This window comes from Hyla sarda, chromosome 9, assembly GCF_029499605.1.
Source record: "Hyla sarda isolate aHylSar1 chromosome 9, aHylSar1.hap1, whole genome shotgun sequence".
Taxonomy (NCBI): Eukaryota; Metazoa; Chordata; class Amphibia; order Anura; family Hylidae; genus Hyla; species Hyla sarda.
Genome location: NC_079197.1, coordinates 64,304,601 through 64,325,729, shown reverse-complemented (window position 1 = coordinate 64,325,729; position 21,129 = coordinate 64,304,601). Strand labels below are relative to the sequence as shown.

The 21,129-nt window shown below is 42.8% G+C and overlaps 1 protein-coding gene across 18 annotated transcripts in view; it reads left to right on the top strand.

The window, feature by feature from the left end:
• DRP2 (dystrophin related protein 2) overlaps positions 1 to 21,129 on the top strand; it is a 1,527,660-nt gene that overhangs the window by 1,497,801 nt on the left and 8,730 nt on the right. For 17 of the 18 annotated variants that reach the window (XM_056539136.1, XM_056539139.1, XM_056539141.1 and 14 more), the window contains 3 exons: positions 6,148 to 6,250; positions 7,547 to 7,648; positions 12,629 to 13,974. In XM_056539136.1, the coding sequence (XP_056395111.1) occupies positions 6,148 to 6,250; positions 7,547 to 7,648; positions 12,629 to 12,672 (249 nt within the window). In that variant the 3' untranslated portion in view covers positions 12,673 to 13,974. Of the gene's footprint in view, positions 1 to 6,147; positions 6,251 to 7,546; positions 7,649 to 12,628; positions 13,975 to 21,129 lie in introns of those variants that run through there. The other variant, XR_008847731.1, reaches the window with a different exon arrangement.

The window sequence follows — 21,129 nt, the reverse complement described above, 5'->3', positions numbered from 1 at the left end:
GTGGCTATAAATCAAGTTTGGCTGCCCAGAAGTCCAGCGGATCTTCAATGTTTGGTGACATGGCCATGTCAAGGTATGCCACCACCTGTTGGTTCAGGTCCTGCTCCATGCCTACCTGCTGCTGATGAGTTGCTTCACTATGCGGGTGAAGAAAGCTACTCATCAGCGACTGTAGACTCAGGCTGCTGCTGATTGAGCTGGTACTGCTCCTCCCACCCCTACCCTCCCCAGCAGCCATGGCAGTGGAAGGTAAGCGCAGAGGGCCCCCCGAGTCAGACCTGCGAATGGATGGACCATGTGGCCGATAGGCATCAGCCAACTGACTACGTAGAATCTCTCTGTAGTAGGTCAGTTTGTCCTCCCTCTCAGTGGGTGTAAAAAAGCCCCCCATTTTGGGACGGTAGCGAGGGTCTAATAAGGTGGAAATCCAGAAGTCATCCCGCTGACGAATTTTGACAATTCGGGGGTCACTACGCAAGCAACTGAGCATGCATCGTGCCATTTGCTCCAGTGACTCGGAGGGACTACCTGCCTCCATCTCTACTGTCTCAACTTCCTCATAACCCTCCAGCCCCTCTGGCTGCTCCTGCTCCTCCTCTCCTGTCCGAAGACTAGAAGCACCGGCCATCTCATCCAACCTAAACTGTGCTCCTCTTCCCCTCATCATCCTCATCCTCCAGTTCAGCCCCCACAGGGCTCATGTAGCCTTGAGATGTAGGCGCAATGTCTCCATTACCGTGACCAGCCATGGTTTCAATCATTTGTTGTAGGAAATGTAGGAGTGGAATTACGTCATTCATGGCGTAATCCAGGCGACTCACAAATAACGTGGCTTCCTCAAAGGGCCTCAGCAAACGTCAGGTGTCACATATGAGCTGCCACTGGTTCACATTGAAGTTACACAGGGGAGTACTCCTATCTGCTTGGATCATCAAGAAATCGGTGTTCGTATAGTCTGTCCAACATATGGAGGGTGGAATTCCAACGTGTGGCAATGTCACAAATAAGACTATGTTGTGGGATACCGTTCTGACGCTGCAGCTCCAGGAAAGTGTGCTTGGCGGTGTACAAGTGGCTGAAGTGCATGCACAGTTTCCTTGCCATTTTCAGGATGTTTTGCAAATGGGGTGAAGACTTGAGGAAGTGCTTGACAACCAGATTCAACACGTGTGCCATGCAGGGCGCATGTTTCACACTTCCTTGCCACAGCACGGACACTATGTTCTTCCCGTTGTCGGTCACCATGGTTCCCATTTCCAGATTTCGTGGAGTAAGCCATACTCGGATTTCTTTACAATGAACTTTAGCAGTTCCTCCCCTGTGTGACTCCGTTCGCCAAGGCAAACCATGTGTAGAACAGCTTGACACCGCCGTGCCCTACACACATGGTACGATGAAGGGCCACCAAGATTTGGACATGCAGTGGAGGCCGAGGACACGGTGGAGGATGAGGAGGCGGCGGTGCACTCTGTAACAGGACCAACTGCCTGAGAGTGTGGAGGAGAAAGCAGTGTGACCTATCCAAGTTGGTGTTGTGGCTGTGCAGGAACCACATTTACCCAGTGGGCCGTAAAAAACAAGTATTGTCCCTGCCCGTAGTTACAGCTCCACACGTCGGCGCTGCCGTGCACTTTTAAACACACCAACAGGCTCAAGGACTGGCTCACCTTCTCATGTACAAACTTATGCAGGGCTGGTACTGCCTTCTTCGCAAAGAAATGACGGCTTGGGACTCTCCACCTCGGCTCGGCACAAGCCATCAATTCTCTGAAAGGTGCAGAGTCCACCACTTGAAAAGGGAGGGACTGCCACACCAGCAACTTGGACAGGAGCACATTCAACTTCTGCTCCGTTTGATGAGTGGGCGCATATTGTTGTCTCTTGGACATGGCTTCGCCGATGAATTGTTGGCAGAATGGCTGACTAAAAGTGGGAGAAGCAGGAGCAAGAGAAAGAGGGTTTGAAACACAGCTCCCTTCGGCTGAGGTGGTGGAGCTTTAGCTGGATGAAGGAGGGAGCGGATGGCCACTGGGTGATGCAGCAGGCTGGACCACTACATCGGAGCCACGGTTCTCCCAGGCCACTAAATGGTGGCGAAGCATGTGTTGACATAGGGCCGTGGTGCCGACATTGGGACCCTGACCACGCTTCACCATCTGCCGACAGATCTTGCATGTGGCTACGTGAACCTCCTCCGGATGCCTTATGAAAAACGTCCTCACCGCCGAGTAGCTGATTTTCCCACCGGCAGTCCGCATTAATTGACTGCTATTGGCGCCGTCTCCAGGAACCCATGTTTCACTACCTCCCGGAAAGGTAGGCTGCCGCGAAGCAGATGGTCTCCCGCGGGCACGTTTGGCTCCTGAATTTCCACTCCTGCCACCACGCTGACTGTCAACCGTGCTACCGCCTTGCTGCCTCAGGGGCAACCTGCAACTCTCTTCTCCTGATGATGATGAAGCCCCTTCTGCACCCGGCTCCCAATTGCGATCGGCTTCATAATCATCAACAGTTGTGTGCACGTCACTGATGTCCTCCTCAGGTTCCCCAACAGTGTCTACTTCAGGACCCTGAACACTTGCAACACCGCCTCCCACGTCACTCTCCACATCACTACTTGGCCTCCTAGCTGAGCAAGCGGCGCATGTCTCCTCCCCTTCTTGGCTGTCCAGTAGCTGCTGACTGTCCTCTATTAGATAGTCCTCAGTAAATAGTGGAGCTATAGAGGGAACAGCATAGGACAAAGGCAATGGGAGGACAGGGACTGCTCCCGGGCCATGCCAATTGAGGGTTGTGTCTGAGGAACCCACGGACTGTTGACTGTGGGTGTCAGATGTCACTTGTGATGATGTGGATGAGCGTGTTAACCAATCGACGATGGCAGATGGGTTGCTGGTGGAGACACGACCGCTGGCTGATAACGGGAGCTCAGGCCTCTCGCTGCGACTCCTGCTGCCACTCGCCCCAAGTCTTCTGCCAACTCTGCCTGAAGTATTTAGGCCTCTGCCTATTATTTGTGCATGTCCTGGCACTTCTCTGCCTGACATACTTAGTGCGTTTATGAGGGTATTACAATACGCTACACTACTCTTTAAACAGTATTTGTCTAGAACAGTAGCAGGTGATTACTTACAGCTGTCCTTTCACAGTATGTAGGCCCTTGACAGATTAACAGGTACTAGATGGTACAATACTTATGCGGTATGCACTGATGAGGGCAGTAATATGCCTAACTATTAGCAGAAAAAAATCTGTATTTTTGAAAAACATCAGCTGGTGGATACTATTGTTTGGACTTTGACGATATGGAGCACCTTGATAGCTTAACAGGTACTAAATGGTACAATACTTGGATGTACCTATGCGGTATGCACTGATGAGGGCAGTTATATATGCGTAAACTTTTTTTTTTTTTTTTAAACAGCTGGTGAATAGTATTGTTTGGACTTGCACAGTATGTAGCCAGCCCCTTGACAGATTAACAGGTACAAAATGGTACAAATTGACTACAGTCCACTGAACAATCACGTATTTCTGAACAGCAACAGGACCCAACAGTGCAGCACCACAAAAAAAAAATCCAGGTATTAAACCCTAAATTGCACTCTGCCACACAATTCTGAGCAGCAGAAAATTTGTGGAGCAAAAGAAAAATAAACTCAATTGAGCTGAAAAGTGAGGAAATAAGATGCTTCAGAAAGTTCAGGCAGCTTGGAGATCTGTATGAGGCAGCTGACAGCTATCTGCCCCTCTCTGCTGAAATGCTCAATAACTTGAATAGGAGGTTTAGCTATCAATGATCCTTCTCAGAGTAACAGCACAGCACTCTGCACTCCTGCCTTTCCCTAATGCTGATGTGACTAGCAGTTGCAGTGTAACGCTGTGGTATGAGCTATTCACACATACACGCAGTCCCGTCCTCTCCATCTGAGTGCATAGATGAAATGAAGAGAGGCAAGATGGCCGCCGATTATATAGGGGCTGTGACATCACAGGGGTCAGTGAACACTGATAGGCTGCATCTCACATGTGATTCAGGGTCAGCCCGCCTACCTTCATTCCTGCCGCTGTTTCCCGCCCTCCCATAATCCCCTGCCCCATGTACTCACATGTGGATCTGCCATCTTAGGTCTCCAATAGCCTGGAACGCTGTAAAATGGAGTTTAATTAAGCGATTTGCACGATAGAATCACTGCGATATTCGTTGCGAATCAAATTTTTATGAAATTCGTAACGAATTCGGGTTCGTCAACTTCGATTCGCTCATCTCTAGCTATAACAACACAATACACTTTACGGTTAAAATAAGGTTATATTTATTCTCTCTATACAACGCTACCCAATTAATATAGTTTTTTTTGTTTTATTTAACTACTTTTTAAAAAGTAACTTGTAAAAATATGAGTAAGCTTAACCCCTTAAGGACGCAGCCCATTTGGGCCTTAAGGACGCAGAAAATTTTATTTTTATGTTTTCATTTTTTCCTCCTCGCCTTCAAAAAATCAGAACTCTGCTATATTTTCATCCACAGACTAGTATGAGGGCTTGTTTTTTGCGCGACCAGTTGTCCATTGTAATGCCATCACTCACTTTACCAGAAAATGGATGGCACAACCAAAAAAATACTATTTGTGTGGGGAAGAAAAGAAAACCGCAATTTTGCTAATTTTGGAAGGTTTCGTTTTCACGCCGTACAATTTATGGTAAAATTGATGTGTTCTTTATTCTTTGGGTCAATATGATTAAAATGATACCCAAGATAACATACTTTTCTATTACTGTTGCGCTTTAAAAAAATCATAAACTTTTTAACCAAATTAGTACGTTTAAGATCCACCTATTTTGAAGACCTATATTTTTCCATATAAGCGGCGGTATGAGGACTAATTTTTGCACCGTGATCTGTGCTTTTCATTGATACCATATTTGCTTATATAAAACTTTTAATACATTTTTTATTCAATTTTTTTAGGAATAAAATGTTATAAAAAAAAGCAGCTATTTTGGACTTTTTTTTTTTTACATTCACGCCGTTCACCGTACGGTATCATTAACATTTTATTTTAATAGTTCAGATATTTACACACGCGACGGTACCAAATATGTATAAAAAAAATGTTTTTACACTTTTTGGGGGTGAAATAGGGAAAATGGCACAATTTACGTTTTTATTGGGGGGAGGGGGTTTTTCACATTTTTTTTACTTTATTTTTTTACTTTTTTTACTTTTATTTTTACACTTTAATAGTCCCCATAGGGGACTATTTAAAGCAATCACTTGATTGCTAATCCTGTTCAGTGCTATGTATAGGACATAGCTCTCATCAGGGTTATCGGTCATCTTCTGCTCTAGTCTGCGGGAAGGCAGATCAGAGCAGAACACTCCTGGAAGGCAGCGGAGGCAGGTGAAGGGACCTCCGGCTGCCGTGCTGGATGATAGGATCGCCGCGGCAGCCTTGCGGGCGATCCGATCATCCAATTAAGTGACCGCGATGCTGCAGATGCCGTGATCAGCATCTGAGGGGTTAATGGCAGACATCCGCGGGATCACGGATGTCCGCCATTACCGGTGGGTCCCTGGCTGCGATCAACAGCCGGGACCTGCCGCGCATGACCTGCCGTGGTTATGCTTAGGACGTAAATGTACATCCTGGTGCGCTACGTACCGCATCACCAGGACGTACATTTACGTCCTTCGTCGTTAAGGGGTAAAAAATGTCCTCCTATGACCCCTATAACACTTTTATTTTCACATATATGGGGCTTTATGATTGCTAATTTTTTGTGAAGTTTCCATTGGTCTTAAAAAAAATATTGCACATTACAACAATTAGACATTGCTGCGGAGGAGTCTATGTTAATAGACCTATCAGTAATTGTGTATTGTGTATATTAATATTATATATTTTTACGGTGTGTTTAGAAATCCAGATCTCAGAGGACTAATACTTTGATTTTTTTTTTCCCATCTCTTGGGGTATACGTGTCAGATTAGCTAGCTCAGTCTATTGGTGTACATTTATGGGTGAACTTTCCCTATCTATTTGTTGTCACATAGTATTGTCACAAAGGGTCATAATTAAACCTCGCCATGTCTTGTTTGACTGTGATCTGCTTTACTTTAACTGTAGTTTACATTCTTTATAGCCTAGCATAGAGGATGGTAAGAGTTCTTCCACCTCACAGTTGGACTCAGACAGCAAGTATCCGACAGATGATAAGAGAGGAACACCAGATACTGAAGCTGCAGGTAAATTAAAAACTTGCTGTAATAAATTTTTCACAGAACAAATGTTTATATCTGCTTAGCCATATTTTTATCTTAGTTTTTTTTTTGTATTTTTTTTGCTGTATAATGCCTAAATGCCTCTTGAATTGCATATAACATTATCAGCATTTATAAATTAGTCCTAAATATATTGTGTTCAAGGGCTTGAAAATGGCTAGATGAGCTAGCCGAAACGTTGCCTCACATTTGTGTGAATAAAGATAATTATTCTTCACCTTATTGGAGTGCCGCTGCCTTTCACATACATACATACATTTCAGTGAACATGAAATGAGGGGGATTGAATATGAAATGAGCATAAATTAACTTCATTCCTCCCCATTCCTTACTGTGTTGTGCTTTGGTGTTGCACCTCCCATGTGGCTATGCTGCTGTACCCGACTTCCATGCACTCCCATGCATGCCTAGCACTGGGAGAAACATATTTGGTATTTATGTATCCATTACTGTCTAAAGTATTGAAATAAAATGTTTAGAATTCTGCAGAGAGAACCGAAAGTCAAATAATGCTGATTTTTGGTCACATCGTACACCAGGAAAAAATGAATACAAAGTGATCAAAAAGTCCTATTAAAATAAAAATGGAACTGGTTAAAACTACAGAACACAGCACAAAAAAGGAGCCCTCAAACAACCCCGTATATGGAAAATTAAAAATGTTCTAGAGGTCAAAAGAGAACAATTTTAAGCCTACTGATTTGGTTAAAAAAAAAAGGTGACTTTTTATTAAAGTAGTACAGTAATAGAAAAACTATATACATTGGGTATTGTTTTAATCACATTGACCTACAGAATTAAGAGAACATATAATTTTTACCATAAAGTGCACTGCAAAAATGCAGATTTCTTTTCAATTACCTTGCCCACACAAATAATATATATCTATATATATATATATATATATATATATATATATATATATATATATATATATATATGGTCTTGCTGTACATGTTATGGTAAAATAAAAAATTTTATTACAAAGTACAATTGGTCACACAAAAAGCCAGCCCTCATATGGATCTGCATATGGAAAAAGAGAGTTATGCCTCTTAAAATGCGAGGAGTTATAATCAAGCAAATACAGCATATGAAAATAAACAGCCACAGTAGTAAAGATAATCTGACATAATGGGATGTATGGACATAGGTTGCCTTTGTAAGACTACCCCCTACAGATGCACTGTTTATTTGTAATATAATCTACCACTGAGACTTTGCAGGCCATCACTAATATCATTGTATGATTCTTTCCAGATGATGTGGACAGTGGAACTAGGGAGGTGAGCTTACACCTGGAAGACATCATGGAAAGGCTAAAGAATGCTTTTCCAAGCACAATAGATAAAGAAATATCGGGTATGTGGATCAGGAGTGTGCAGCAATATTATTAATATTAAATCTACTTTTGAATTTGATGGACATGTTTTTTTTAACCATAATAAATTTATGACATGAGGATGTATATTACACTAAAATTCTGGTCCATGACATGTAAGATATATTTATAACACTTATGTGTGACTCTGTATGACAGTCTAGACCAGGGGTAGGCAACCTTTTGGTAATGCTGTGCCCAAATTTTTTTTCGAAGTGGCTTGGTGTGCCGGCAACATCGGTGTGGCTTTGTGGGTGTGGCTTGATGTGGGTGTGGTTTGATATGGGTGGGGTTTGTGGGGGTGTGGCTTGTCACAAGGTGGGTTTTTTACAGAATTGTCCCTATATATTGCTCTCGCTGCAAGGACCTTACAGTGAGAACAACCATTTTAACTCAGACCTGTGTAATACAGACCCCAGAATCAATCCGGACCATAATACAGACCCCAGAATCAATTCGGACCATAATACAGACCCCAGAATCACCACCCACCATAATACAGACCCCAGAATAAACACCCACCATAATACAGACCCCAGAATCACCACACACCATAATACAGACCCCAGAATCACCACCCACCATAATACAGACCCCAGAATCACCACCAACCATAATACAGACCCCAGAATCACCACACACCATAATACAGACCCTAGAATCACAACCCACCATAATACAGACCCCAGAATCACCACCAACCATAACACAGACCCCAGAATCACCAACCACCATAATACAGACCCCAGAATCACCAACCACCATAATACAGACCCCAGAATCAGGTTCATAGGTAGGTAGCAAGGTCGGTAAATGGGTAGCTATGTATGTAGGTAGGTACCCGGGTAGATAGGTAGGTAGTTAGGTAGCAAGTAGGTAGTTAGGTAATTAGGTTGCTATGTAGGTAAGTAGCTATGTAGGTAGGTAGCCAGGTGGCCAAGTAGGTGGGTAGGTAGCCAGGCAGGCTATTGTGTAGGTAGCCAGGTAGGGAAGTAGCCAGTGCTCCTTCATATCCAAATCATCAGCCCCCTCCCCATCACCTGCACCCTCCTTCCCCCGTCACTTGCAGCCCCATCACTTGCAATCCCCATCATCCCTTGCACCCCCTTTCCCCTAATCATCCCTTGCACCCCCCTTTCCCCTCATCACTTGCACCCCCCCTTTCCCCTCATCACTTGTACCCCCCTTTCCCCTCATCATCACTTGCACCCCCCTTTCCCCTCATTATCACTTGCACTCCCCTTTCCCCTCATCATCACTTGCACTCCCCTTCCCCCTCATCATCACTTGCACCCCCTTCCCCCTCATCATCACTTGCACCCCCCTCCCCCATCATCATCACTTGCACCCCTCTCCCCCCATCATCACTTGCACCCCTATCATTGTGTAGGTAGCCAGGTAGGGAATTAGCCAGTTCTCCTTTACAGTGGGTAAGTAACTGGCTCAGCGATAGGAAACAGAGGGTGGTTATTAATGGTACTTATTCTGATAGAGTGACTGTTACTAGTGGGGTACCACAGGGGTCCGTCTTGGGTCCTGTTCTATTTAATATATTCATTAATGACCTTGTAGAGGGGTTGAATAGTAAAGTAGCAATCTTTGCAGATGATACTAAACTCTGTAAAGCGATAAACACTATAGAGGACAGTGCACTGTAACAAATTGATCTGGATAGGTTGGAGGTTTGGGCTGGGAAGTGGCAGATGAGGTTCAACACTGATAAATGTAGGGTAATGCAAATGGGGAAGAAAAATCCGGGCTGGGATTATGTATTAAATGGGAGAACGCTTGGGACAACTGACGTGGAAAAGGACTTGGGAGTCTTAGTTACTAGTAAATTTAGCTGTAGTGACCAGTGTCGGGCAGCTGCTGCCAAGGCAAATAAAATCATGGGGTGCATCAATAGGGGCATAGATGCCCACGACAAGGAAATAATTCTACCGCTGTGCAAATCACCAGTCAGACCACACATAGAATACTGTGTACAGTACTGGGCACCAGTGTACAAGAAATATATAGTGGAGCTGGAGAGGGTTCAAAGACAGGCAACCAGAGTAATATGGGGAATGGGAGGACTACAGTACCCAGAAAGATTATCAGAATTAGGGTTATTTAGTTTAGAAAAAGAAGGCTTAGGGGGAGACCTAATAACTATGTATAAATATATCAGGGGACCGTACAATGATCTCTCCCATGATCTATTTATACCCAGGACTGTATCTATAACAAGGGGGCATCCTCTACATTTAGAGGAAAGAAGGTTTCTACACCAGCACAGACAGGGGTTCTTTACTGTAAGAGCAGTGAGACTGTGGTATTTTCTGCCTGAGGAGGTGGTCATGGGGAACTCTGTGAAATAGTTCAAAAGGGGTCTGGATGCATTTTTGGAGAGTAATAACATTACAGGTTATGGATTTTAGATCTATAGGGATAGAACGTTGATCCAGGGATTTATTCTGACTGCCATATTGGAGTCGGGAAGGAATTTTTACCTCTAGTATGAGTTTTTTGCCTTCCTCTGGATAAACTCAGTAGGGACTCATTAGGGATATAGGTTGAACTTGATGGATTTTGGTCTTTTTTCAACCTTATGAACTATGTTACTATGTTACATTTAAATCATCATCCCCCTCCTTGTAACCTGTGCCCCCCTCCCCTGCACCCCCTCCTTGTCACCTGCACCCCCTTTCCCTCATCACTTGCACCCCCCATTACATGCACCCCCATCATCACTTGCACCCCCCCATCCCATCATCCCTTGCACTCCCCCATCCCATCATCACTTGCACCCCTATCCCATCATCACTTGCACTCCCCCATCCCATCATCACTTGCACTCCCCCCATCCCATCATCACTTGCACCCCTCCCCCATCCCATCATCACTTGCACCCCTCCCCCATCCCATTAAAAAAAAAAAAAAAAAAGAAACTTTTACTCACCTATGTCGCAGTCCGGGATCTCCGCGGCAGCACAGGCTGGCTGCGTTCTTCTCCCACTACAGTGCAGGCGCCGATGAGTGACGTCATAGGTGCCTGCGCTGCGTGGGGGCAGAGGTCACAGGTCTCCTCTCAGTGAAGCCGTAGGTCCTGCAGCTCACACTGAGAGGGAGACTTGCTGTGTGTGCGTACACAGCTTAAAGTGGCGCTCGCTCACGTGGGGATCCGGGACAAGTGTCCTGGATGCCCATTAGCGGAGCGAGCGCATCTCGAGCCGGAGCCTCGTGTGCCACCCATAAGCACCACTCATGGCATGCGTGCCGGGGGTTGCCGACCCCTGGTCTAGACAATTTTCTATTTATATCCAAAAAAGGGACATGCTAGCATTGTGTCTAAGCTTGGAACACATTTGTCATCCAGTGAAGCTTGATTCTGTCCCAAAGTAGACCCTAATAAAAATTGTCTATACATTTCATACAGTTAGAACTGTAGGAAAAACCAAAAGGGAAAATTGGCTATGTCCTTAAAGGGTAACTCTCATTAAAATTAATTTTTGCTATTGCACTCCTTATGATAAATAAAAAATATTTCTAATAAACTTTGTTTTAAAAAAAATGACGTTTTCTATGTTTTATTTATGCTTATAAAAACTAAAAAAAAAAAAAAAAAAAAAAGCACATTTTCCCCCATCTTATACACAGACTTAGGACCGGGGTCCAAACACAGAAAGTGCAGCCTGGAGTGCTGAAGGGGGAGGGGGGTCCAACCTCATCCAATCATAGCTCATCTCACACTTAACTGCCATATCCTGTTGGTTGGACACACACCCTCTGTTTGGACTTCGGTCCTAAGTCTGTGTATAAGATGGGGGAAAATGTGCTCTTCAACTTTTTTAAGCATAAATAAAACATAGAAAACTTCATTTTTTTAACCAAAGTATATGTATATATTTTTTATTTACCATAAGGAGTGCAATAGCAAAAAAAAATTTTATGAGTGCCCATGTAAGGCCAAAATGGGCATAGCCAATTTTGTTTTTTTGCACTTTTGTTTTTTCCTACACTCGTTTTAAAATGCATAACTTTTATTCCAACTACAGATGCATAGGAGAGCTTTTTTTTACACTAACAATTGTACTTTGTAGTCTTTGTAAGATCTTTCATTTTACTATAAAATGTACCGCCGCTGCCAGTCATTAGCACTAACTCACAGTAGCTGACACTCACTGCTCTGAAGCAAGCACAGCTCCTGCACTCGCTTCAAAACCACTTAAGGATTTGTCCTTAAGTACTCTTTGTCCTTAAGTACCAGGACACAAGGGCGTACCTGTACGCCTGATGTTCTGAACGGGTTAAGTGATGTGGACCATAAAATAAATATGTCCAAAACTAGGACACATAGATAGATGAAAATGATATATATATATATTTTTTTTTAGAAATTTCAACATAAAAGTTGCATATGCATGAGACTGTTGCTTAGTTCAATATGTATTATTTCTAAAGATAATACAAAATCATCCGTTAGCTGGGTATGTTGTAGAGTCAGATTTGTGGCGATCAATACTCTTATAAAGTGTCAAACAAACAAAAGAACGATAGCACTCAGCGAAGCGCTCATAGGCTACATCGGTCGTTTGACGAGACAGTGTGCGCTTCTTCCAGCCAGAAGAAGCGCGCACTGTCACGTGAAATGACCGATGCAGCCTCTGAGCGCTTCGGCGACACGATATGCTGTCCCGTGATCCCGGACCTCCGGACGCCTAGACACTAGTGGAGCGGCGACTGCATGCTATTCTTTTGTTTGTTTGTTACTTTCTACTTCAAGTTGATTGCTTCACTGGATCCATATACAGCTCAGCGCACGTATCCTTTTGTTCCATTGTTCCAAGTTGTGTACATATAGGAGTACTCTCCCTGATACTCCTTCTCCATTGTATGTACTCTTATAAAGTGTGTCTCTCTGAGATGAAACAACACCTTTAATTTTGTTTTCCTTCTTACATATTTTTTTTGTGTCTTAGATGGTAACACTGCAGACCAAAAATCTCCGACACAGCCTTTTTGACAATGGACCTCCTTTCTACTCAAAAGTATTGATTGGCTAAGAATAAGTAACGTTAAAGATACTTCACGGCAAAAGAAAAGGTGCATCAAGGATTAAAAGCTGATATATAAATAGCTGAATTCACACAGTTTTTTACTATGCTCCTTATTGGCATCTTAAGGGTTTTTTTTTTTTAGCTCGCGAAAGTAATTGACAGACATTGAAAAATCAACATGCATTTTGGTGTGCTTTTGTCAACATGGCCACTTGTGCAAAATATATGCCATAAAAAATGCTTAAAATGCGTTGCTTTTCTTTCTTTTTTTGTTAACAAAACACTGTTTAAAAGAAGCTTTAAAGCTCAGTTAGGCTAGGATTCCACTGGTGTTTTTTTTTTTTTTTTTTTTTTTAACACACAAAAAAAAAACATGCAAAAAACTACCACTGAATTTTCCAGCGTGTTTGTGTTTTTTGTGGCATGGTTTATGGCGTTTTTACCTTTGTGTGGAAATTGCTTTTTCAGCTCCTTTGGCAGTTTTTTTAGGAATCTTAAGGAATGATGCCGTAGGGATGCAGGAATTTGTAGGGAAGTTATTTTCTTTTAAATTTTATTTTAAAGCAGGGAGCCATTATCTGGAGTGGGGCAGGGAATTAAGAGCTGCTGACAACATCAAAATTGCAAACATGTATGACTTTTATGTGTAATAATGTATTTAATGTTTAATAATGATGTTACTTAAAGGGATTATCCACCATAAGGTGATTTTAGTACATACCTGCCATGCTATCCTTTTGTTAACTGGGTATTTCCTGTTAGAGTTTGGTTTCTTAAACTACACATCCCATGGTTCCATGTTTGTAAGTGTGAAGTTGCATTCCTTCCTCCCACACATCAGCCACCACACCCATTGCAGCACAAATGAGCTAAAAAAATCAGTGTTGCCTCAGGGTGCCTACAGCTGTTGCAAAATAATCCCTCCCACCCAGCGGTCGCTCCACCCATTGAAGCAGGACAGGCTCCCTTTGCACAACTGACTAGTGATGTCAGATCTCGACGCACTGCAACCTGGGAAATACCAAGACATGAGTAATTTTGTATGCTGTAAAAAATATTGGGGGAAAATCACATATGAATTGTGAGACCACCGTCCCACACAGGTACAGACACTATATTATGAACTACACTAACTTTACAGCCACTGCAGCATTGTCAAATAAAAAAAAATCCTGAAACTGTTTAACTGTACCTTAATTTTTTCTTAGTTACTGTATATTTTCCTCAGCGCTTGCGCTACACACATCTTGGAAGAGACGCTGTTTCATTATGGTAGTAGTACAGGGGCTAAGGGACTGATGGCATCTGGTCTCACCAGACCTGCTGCTATCTTAACTCAGAAGTCAGGGAAGTGGTGGCTTCCCAGCTGGCCAAGGATGTTTAGAATCTGAAAGCCCTGTTCTGTAAATTCATATTCTCCGGCAGAAGCTCATTGGTTGGCAGGGAATATGAATTCACAGCACTGTAAGTTCATATTCCCCACTGGATGCTTTTATTGGTCAATCGTTGGGGGACCAATCAGGGCATCCTGCATTGAATAAGAACTCACATAGCAGTGTAATTGTTAGCTTGCACAATTACATAACATTATCCCCAGCTCCCTCCAGCCGCCCAATACATAGCCGCAGTACCCACAGCTACAGTACTTTATATCCTCGCTACCTCTAACAGCCATGCTCCCTGCATGTCCTGACAGTGAGGACATGGGGAATATGAATTTACAGAGCAGGGCTTTCAGATTGTGAACATCCCCAGCCAGCTGGGAAGCTGAGGAAGGCATGCCGCCCGCTTCACCGGTTTCTAAGTCAGGATGGCAGCGGGTCTCAGGAGCGAGACCCAGTGCCCTTGGTCTCTCAGCCCCTGTACTACTACTACCATAATGGAACAGAATATGTTCCATGATGGGAGTAGCACAAGCACTGAGGGAAAAATACAGTACCTATGAAAAAATAGAAGTAGTTAGTAACATCATTATGACACATTAAAAATACAATACAGTACACAAAAATGTATGCATTACACATAAGAAAGTCAATGTTAATATTGTTCCTAATGTTAATATTTCAAATAAATAAAAATGTGTTCCCTACAAATTCAGCCATCACTTTTTTTTAATGGTACCCTATAAAATTCTAAAAAAAAAAAAAAAAAAAAAGCCATGTCCATCTCTTTTTTAGATTGCTAAGGTAAAAAAAAAAAATGTTAAAACCCACATAATGTTTTTATGGCGTTTTTTCTCTCCCATATACTTCTATGCTACAAAAATGCTACAAATTACCTGAAAAAACGCCATAGTCTCAACATGCTGTCTTTTTGAAAACTGCCACTGTGCCCAAAAAAGCAGAAAGACGCCTAAAGGAGTCAAAAAACGCATGACTGAAAAACACCAAGTGGATATGGCATTTTGTTTCCTTTTGATTTGCAGCTAAAATGTGGCCCAGAGTTTTTTCGCTGAAAAAAAGCTGTGCAGCAGATTGGGCGTTTTTGTAAAAAAATAATCGCAATGGAAACCTAGCCTAATATAAAACCGTTATGTAACTAGGCTGTCCATTGTGACTGACAAAAACATTTTAACTACTAGTAAAAAATTATGTTTTATAAAAGTTAAATCTCAGTCATTAGACATGTACATCTATGTTTTCACAAAGTAAATCCTATTAATAAAGTGCCAGGTACAATGACTACACATGCATGACGTTTAACACATATAAATAACCTCTTTTCTCTTTACTGGTCTTAATTTTTGGCTAATTTTGAAAAAATCTTTTTATTTCCTTTGTAATTGTGTAATGAAGTGGAACTAAATGTTATTTTTGGTAAATGATGTTAGTTAGTTGACATATAAACTGTAGAAAGAAATAATATTTCTGTATTACCAGTGTAATACTGGCAGATGAGGAATCATTGACTGATGTCCCTTTTTTGAGTGTAAACTGTATTTCTACCTGTCATTATGTGTAAAATTTTACTGACCTGCAGTCAGCGATAAGGAGACGAGTAGATTGATATACAGTCTTGTGTGAAACTTTTTTTTTGTTTGGTTTATGAAATTGCTGATCATTGTAGACTTGAGTCAAGTGGCTCACCTATATGTGAATGCATATAGAGATGGTTTTCTATTTAAAGGAGTGTCTTAACTTTTCTGTAAATTACTCTGGAAGTCATATGAAGCAAATGATTTGTAGTTTAAAAATTGGGTGGCCAAATGTCATATATGTATGTATATGTGTATATATATATATATATATATATATATATATATACAGACAAAGCATTTTCATGTTTCACCTATATCCTTGTGCTGGCAGTGTGCTGCTGCATTCTTCTGTTGCTATATTTATATATATATATATGCCAACATTTAATGCCAATTGAATTATTGATGTAATGTATGTTCACAGGAAAAAGCAGATCAAGATAGTTCGGGACTGCATTAAAATTTATAGTCATTTGAAAGTTGGACAGTTAAGGTAGAAATACAGAAGTATTCCTACCTTAACTGTCCAAGTATCAAATAACTATAATCCAGTAGCGCAAAAAATGACAAAGGCACTCACCGTGTGCTGAGTAGTTTCTTCTTTTTTTATAATTCATCAAAGCATGCTTCAAAGGATAATTCAAAGCTTCAATAATGCATGCTGCTACGAGTGCAGGACGCCTGTCCGTGTTGATTGGTGACAGCTGTTTCCTTCCTAGAGGAACTTCAACGGACCATTTGCTCTGACCTGTGTGCTCATTCTTTAAGTACACTCCCCTTCTAGTGACGTGGAACACAGGTGAGTGGAAATTGGATACAAGTAGAACAATAAAGTGCAGTGCAAAAACAAATATACAAATATATATTATATATCTATAAAATATACTTGAAAAAAATCTATGCGCAATGTTATAGGAAGACTCCCATATCTATTCTTTTGTTTAATCCTTTTTCTTGTGCTCGTGTTCGCAGGATCCATCTGGCTTCTAATTCGCGCACTCTTACTATTGTCTAGATCTTCTTTTGTATTTAATTTCTGTATGCCCATGAGCATGAGTTTCTTTGTGTTTCCATTATGTACAGTATTAATATGTTCTATCAGCTATGGGGACCCTTTTCCTGTACTAATGGATCTGATATGGTCAAAAAATCTAGTGTACTGGTCTAATTGAACTCCCTTTATAAAATCTTTTGCATTCACAGACGATAGCATATACAAGGTTTTTTGTCCTACAGCACATTAATTCATTAAGTTCTCTTGTGACACTTCCTACACAAACGCGTTTACCTGTTTAGTAGTGTTCACACCAATTACAGTGGCTACACTTCCAATTTCCTTTTATTTGCATTTTTTTCCAGCCAGTTATCTGCCTTTTCTTTATTATCTGAAAAATGGCTATTATCTGAAAAATGGCTTCTAACCAGTATATCTTTTAGGTTTTTAGTGCGTTTAAATGTAATCATGGGTTTTAGTAGCCTTAAACTTCCTATTGTGGGGTCTCTATAATTCCTCAGTGGGTCAGTATATATTTTTTAGTAACTTCTGCTAGAGGACTATATTTAAAAGAAAAAGTGAAGCGTCCTAGCTCTGTGGTCTGTTTTCAAGAGGGATTTTCGATCAGTTTTTCACGCCCGTTCTAAAGCTTTTTCAAGGACCTCACTTGGGTACCCTCGGTTTTGTAAGCGTGTTATAAGGGAATTTATGTGCTGTAGGACAAAAAACTTGCATATGCTATCGTCTGTGAATTCAAAAGATTTTATATAGGGAGTAAAATTAGATCAGTCAACACTAGATTTTGTGAACATATCAGATCAGTTAGTACAGGAAAAGGCTAATAGAACATATTAATACTGTACATAACGGAAACACAAAGAAACTCATGTTCATGGGTAGAGATGAGCGAATCGAAGTTGATGAACCCGAATTCGTTACGAATTTCATGAAAAATTTGTTTTGCAACGAATACGAATATCGCCGCGATTCTATCGCACAAATCGCTTCATTAAACTCCATTTTACAGCATTCCTGGCTATTGGAGACCTAAGATGGCGGATCCACATGTGAGTACATAGGGCAGGGGATTATGGGAGGGCGGGAAACAGCGGCGGAAATGAAGGTAGGCGGGCTGACCCTGAACCACATGTGAGATGCAGCCTATCAGTGTTCACTGACCCCTGTGATATAATCAGCGGCCATCTTGCCTCTCTTCATTTCATCTATGCACTTAGATAGAGAGGACGGGACTGCGTGTGTGTGAATAGCTCATACCACAGCGTTACACTGCAACTGCTAGTCACATCAGCATTAGGGAAAGGCAGGAGTGCAGAGTGCTGTGCTGTTACACTGAGAAGGATCATTGATAGCTAAACCTCCTATTCACGTTATTGAGCATTGCAGCAGAGAGGGGCAGATAGCTGTCAGCTGCCTCATACAGATCTCCAAGCTGCCTGAACTCTCTGAAGCATCTTATCTCCTCATTTTTCAGCCCAATTGAGTTTTTTTTGCTCCAGAAATCATCTGCTGCTCAGAATTGTGTGACACATTGCAATTTAGGGTTTAATTCCTGGATTTTTTTTTTTGTGGTGCTGCACTGTTGGGTCCTGCTGCTGTTCAGAAATAAGTTATATTAGTGTGGACTTTAGTGCCTTTTTACCATTTTTCACCTGTTACTCAGTTGTTCAGTGTTATACCACACGTTATACACCTGCCGGTGTATTAAAGAAAAAAAAAGTTTTTCCTGCGTACAAATACGCTTTTTCAGTGGCCTTATCATTGCAAAGGGCCTACATACAAGCAAATAGCGTACCATATATACCACCTTTTTTTCTGTCTCTGTGCTAAATTCAGTGTTATACCACACGTTATACACCTGCCAGTGTATTAAAGAAAAAACATGTTTTCCTGCGTACAAATAGGCATAACAGTGGCCTTATCATTGCAAAGGTCCTAAATACAAGCAAATAGCATACTATATACTACCTTTTTTTTCTGTCTCTGTGCTAAATTCAGTGTTATACCACACGTTATACACCTGCCAGTGTATTAAAGAAAAAACATGTTTTCCTGCGTACAAATAGGCATAACAGTGGCCTTATCATTGCAAAGGTCCTAAATACAAGCAAATAGCATACTATATACTACCTTTTTTTTCTGTCTCTGTGCTAAATTCAGTGTTATACCACATGTTATACACCTGCCGGGGTATTAAAGAAAAAAAAAATTTTCCTGCGTACAAATACGCTTAACATTGCAAAGGGCATACATACAACCAAGTAGTGTACTATTTAGTACCTGTATTTCTGTCTCAGTGCTAAATTCAGTGCTATTCCACACATTAGTATACACCGGCGAGTGTATACAACAAAAAAAGAGTTTTTTTCTGCGTATAAATACGCTTAACAGTGTGTTCATCATTACAAAGGGCATACATAGAACCAAGTAGTGTACTATTTACTACCTGTTATTCTGTCTAGGGCCTATATACTTTGAAAGGACAGCCATAAGTAATCGCCTGCTGCTGTTCTATACCCTTATAAACGCACTAAGTATGTCAGGCAGGGAAGGGCCGGGATGTGCACAGAGAAGGGCCAGAGGCCTACATACGTCAGGCAGAGTTGGCAGCAGACTTGGGGCGAGTGGCAGCAGGAGTCGCAGCAATAGGCCTGAGCTCCCATTAACACCCAGCGGTTGTGTCGTCGACCCATCTCTCCTCGTCAATTGGTTTGCACACTCATCCCCATCATCACAAGCAACATCTGACAACCCCAGTCAAGAGTCGGTGGGTTCCTCAGACACAACCCTCAGTTGGCATGGCCCGGGAGCTGTACCCTCTCCCAAAGAAGTATCTCATGCTTTGGGTTCAGCTCCACTATTTAGTGAGGACGATGTAATAGAGTAAACGGCTAGCATCTAATGGGCAGCCAAGAATGTGAGGAGACATGCGTCCCTTGCTCTGCAAGGCGGGCAAGTATTGATGCGGAGAGTGATGTGGGAGGCGGTGTTTCAATTGTTCAGGGTCCTGAGGCAGACACTGTTGTGGAACACGAGGAGGACATCAGTGACGTGCACACATCTTTTGATGATGATGAAGACGATCGCAATTGGGAGCCAGGTGCAGAAGCAGGGGCTTCATCATCATCAGGAGAAGAGATTTGCTCTTTGTCTATGAGACAGCAAGGCGGTAGCACGGTTGGCAATCAGCGTGGTGGTGGCAGTGGTGGAAATTCAGGAGCCAAACGTGCCAGGGGGAGACCACCTGCTTCGCGGCAAGCTACCATTCAGGGAGGTAGTAGAACAGGGGTTCCTGGAGACGGCGACAATAGCAGTGAAATAGTGCAAACTGCGGGTGGGAAAATCAGCTACTCTGCGGTGTGGTTGTTCTTCATAAAGAATCCGGAGGACCTTAGCGTAGTCACATGCAAAATCTGTCGGCAGAAAGTGAAGCGTGGCCAGGGTCCCAATCTCGGCACCACGGCCCTGCGTCAACACATGATTCGCCAACATAAAGCTGCCTGGGATAACCGTGGCTCCGAGGTAGTGGTCCAGCCTGCCGCATCAATCAGTGGCCATTGGCTCCCTCCGTCATCCAGCCAAGGCTCCACTACCAGTCAAGGCATTGTGTCAAACCCTCCTTCTTGCGCTCCTGCTTCTTCCGCTCGTAGTCAGCCATTCCGCCAACAATCGATCGGCGAAGCCATGTCCAAGAGACAACAGTATGCGCCCACTCATCCAACGGCGCAGAAGTTGAATGTGCTCCTGTCCAAGTTGCTGGTGTTGCAGTCCCTCCCTTTCCAACTGGTGGACTCTGCAGCTTTCAGGGAATTGATGGCTTGTGCCGAGCCGAGGTGGAGAGTCCCAAGCCGTCATTTCTTTGCGAAGAAGGCAGTACCAGCCCTGCATAAGTTTGTACAAGAGAATGTGGGCCATTCCTTGAGCCTATCAGTGTGTTCAAAAGTGCACAACAGCACCGACGTGTGGAGCTGTAACTACGGGCAGGGACAATACATGTCTTTTACGGCCCACTGGGTAAATGTTGTTCCTGCACAGCCACAACAGCAACTTGGACAGGTCACACCGCTTCCTCCTCCATGCTCTGGCTACCAGGCAGTAGGTCCTTTTACAGTGTGCACCTCCTCCTCCTCCTCCCCCGTGTCCTCGGCCTCCACTACACGTCCAAATCTCGGTGGCCCTTCAAAGTACCACATGTGTAGGGCACATCGGTGTCAAGCCGTCCTTCACATGGTTTGCCTTGGCGAACGGAGTCACACAGGGGAGGAACTGCTAAAGTTCATTAGGGAAGAAATCCGAGTATGGCTTACTCCATGAAATCTGGAAATGGGAACCATGGTGACCGACAATGGGAAGAACATTGTGGCCGCGCTGCGACAAGGTGTGAACCATTCGCCCTGCATGGCACACGTGTTGAATCTGGTTGTCAAGAAGTTC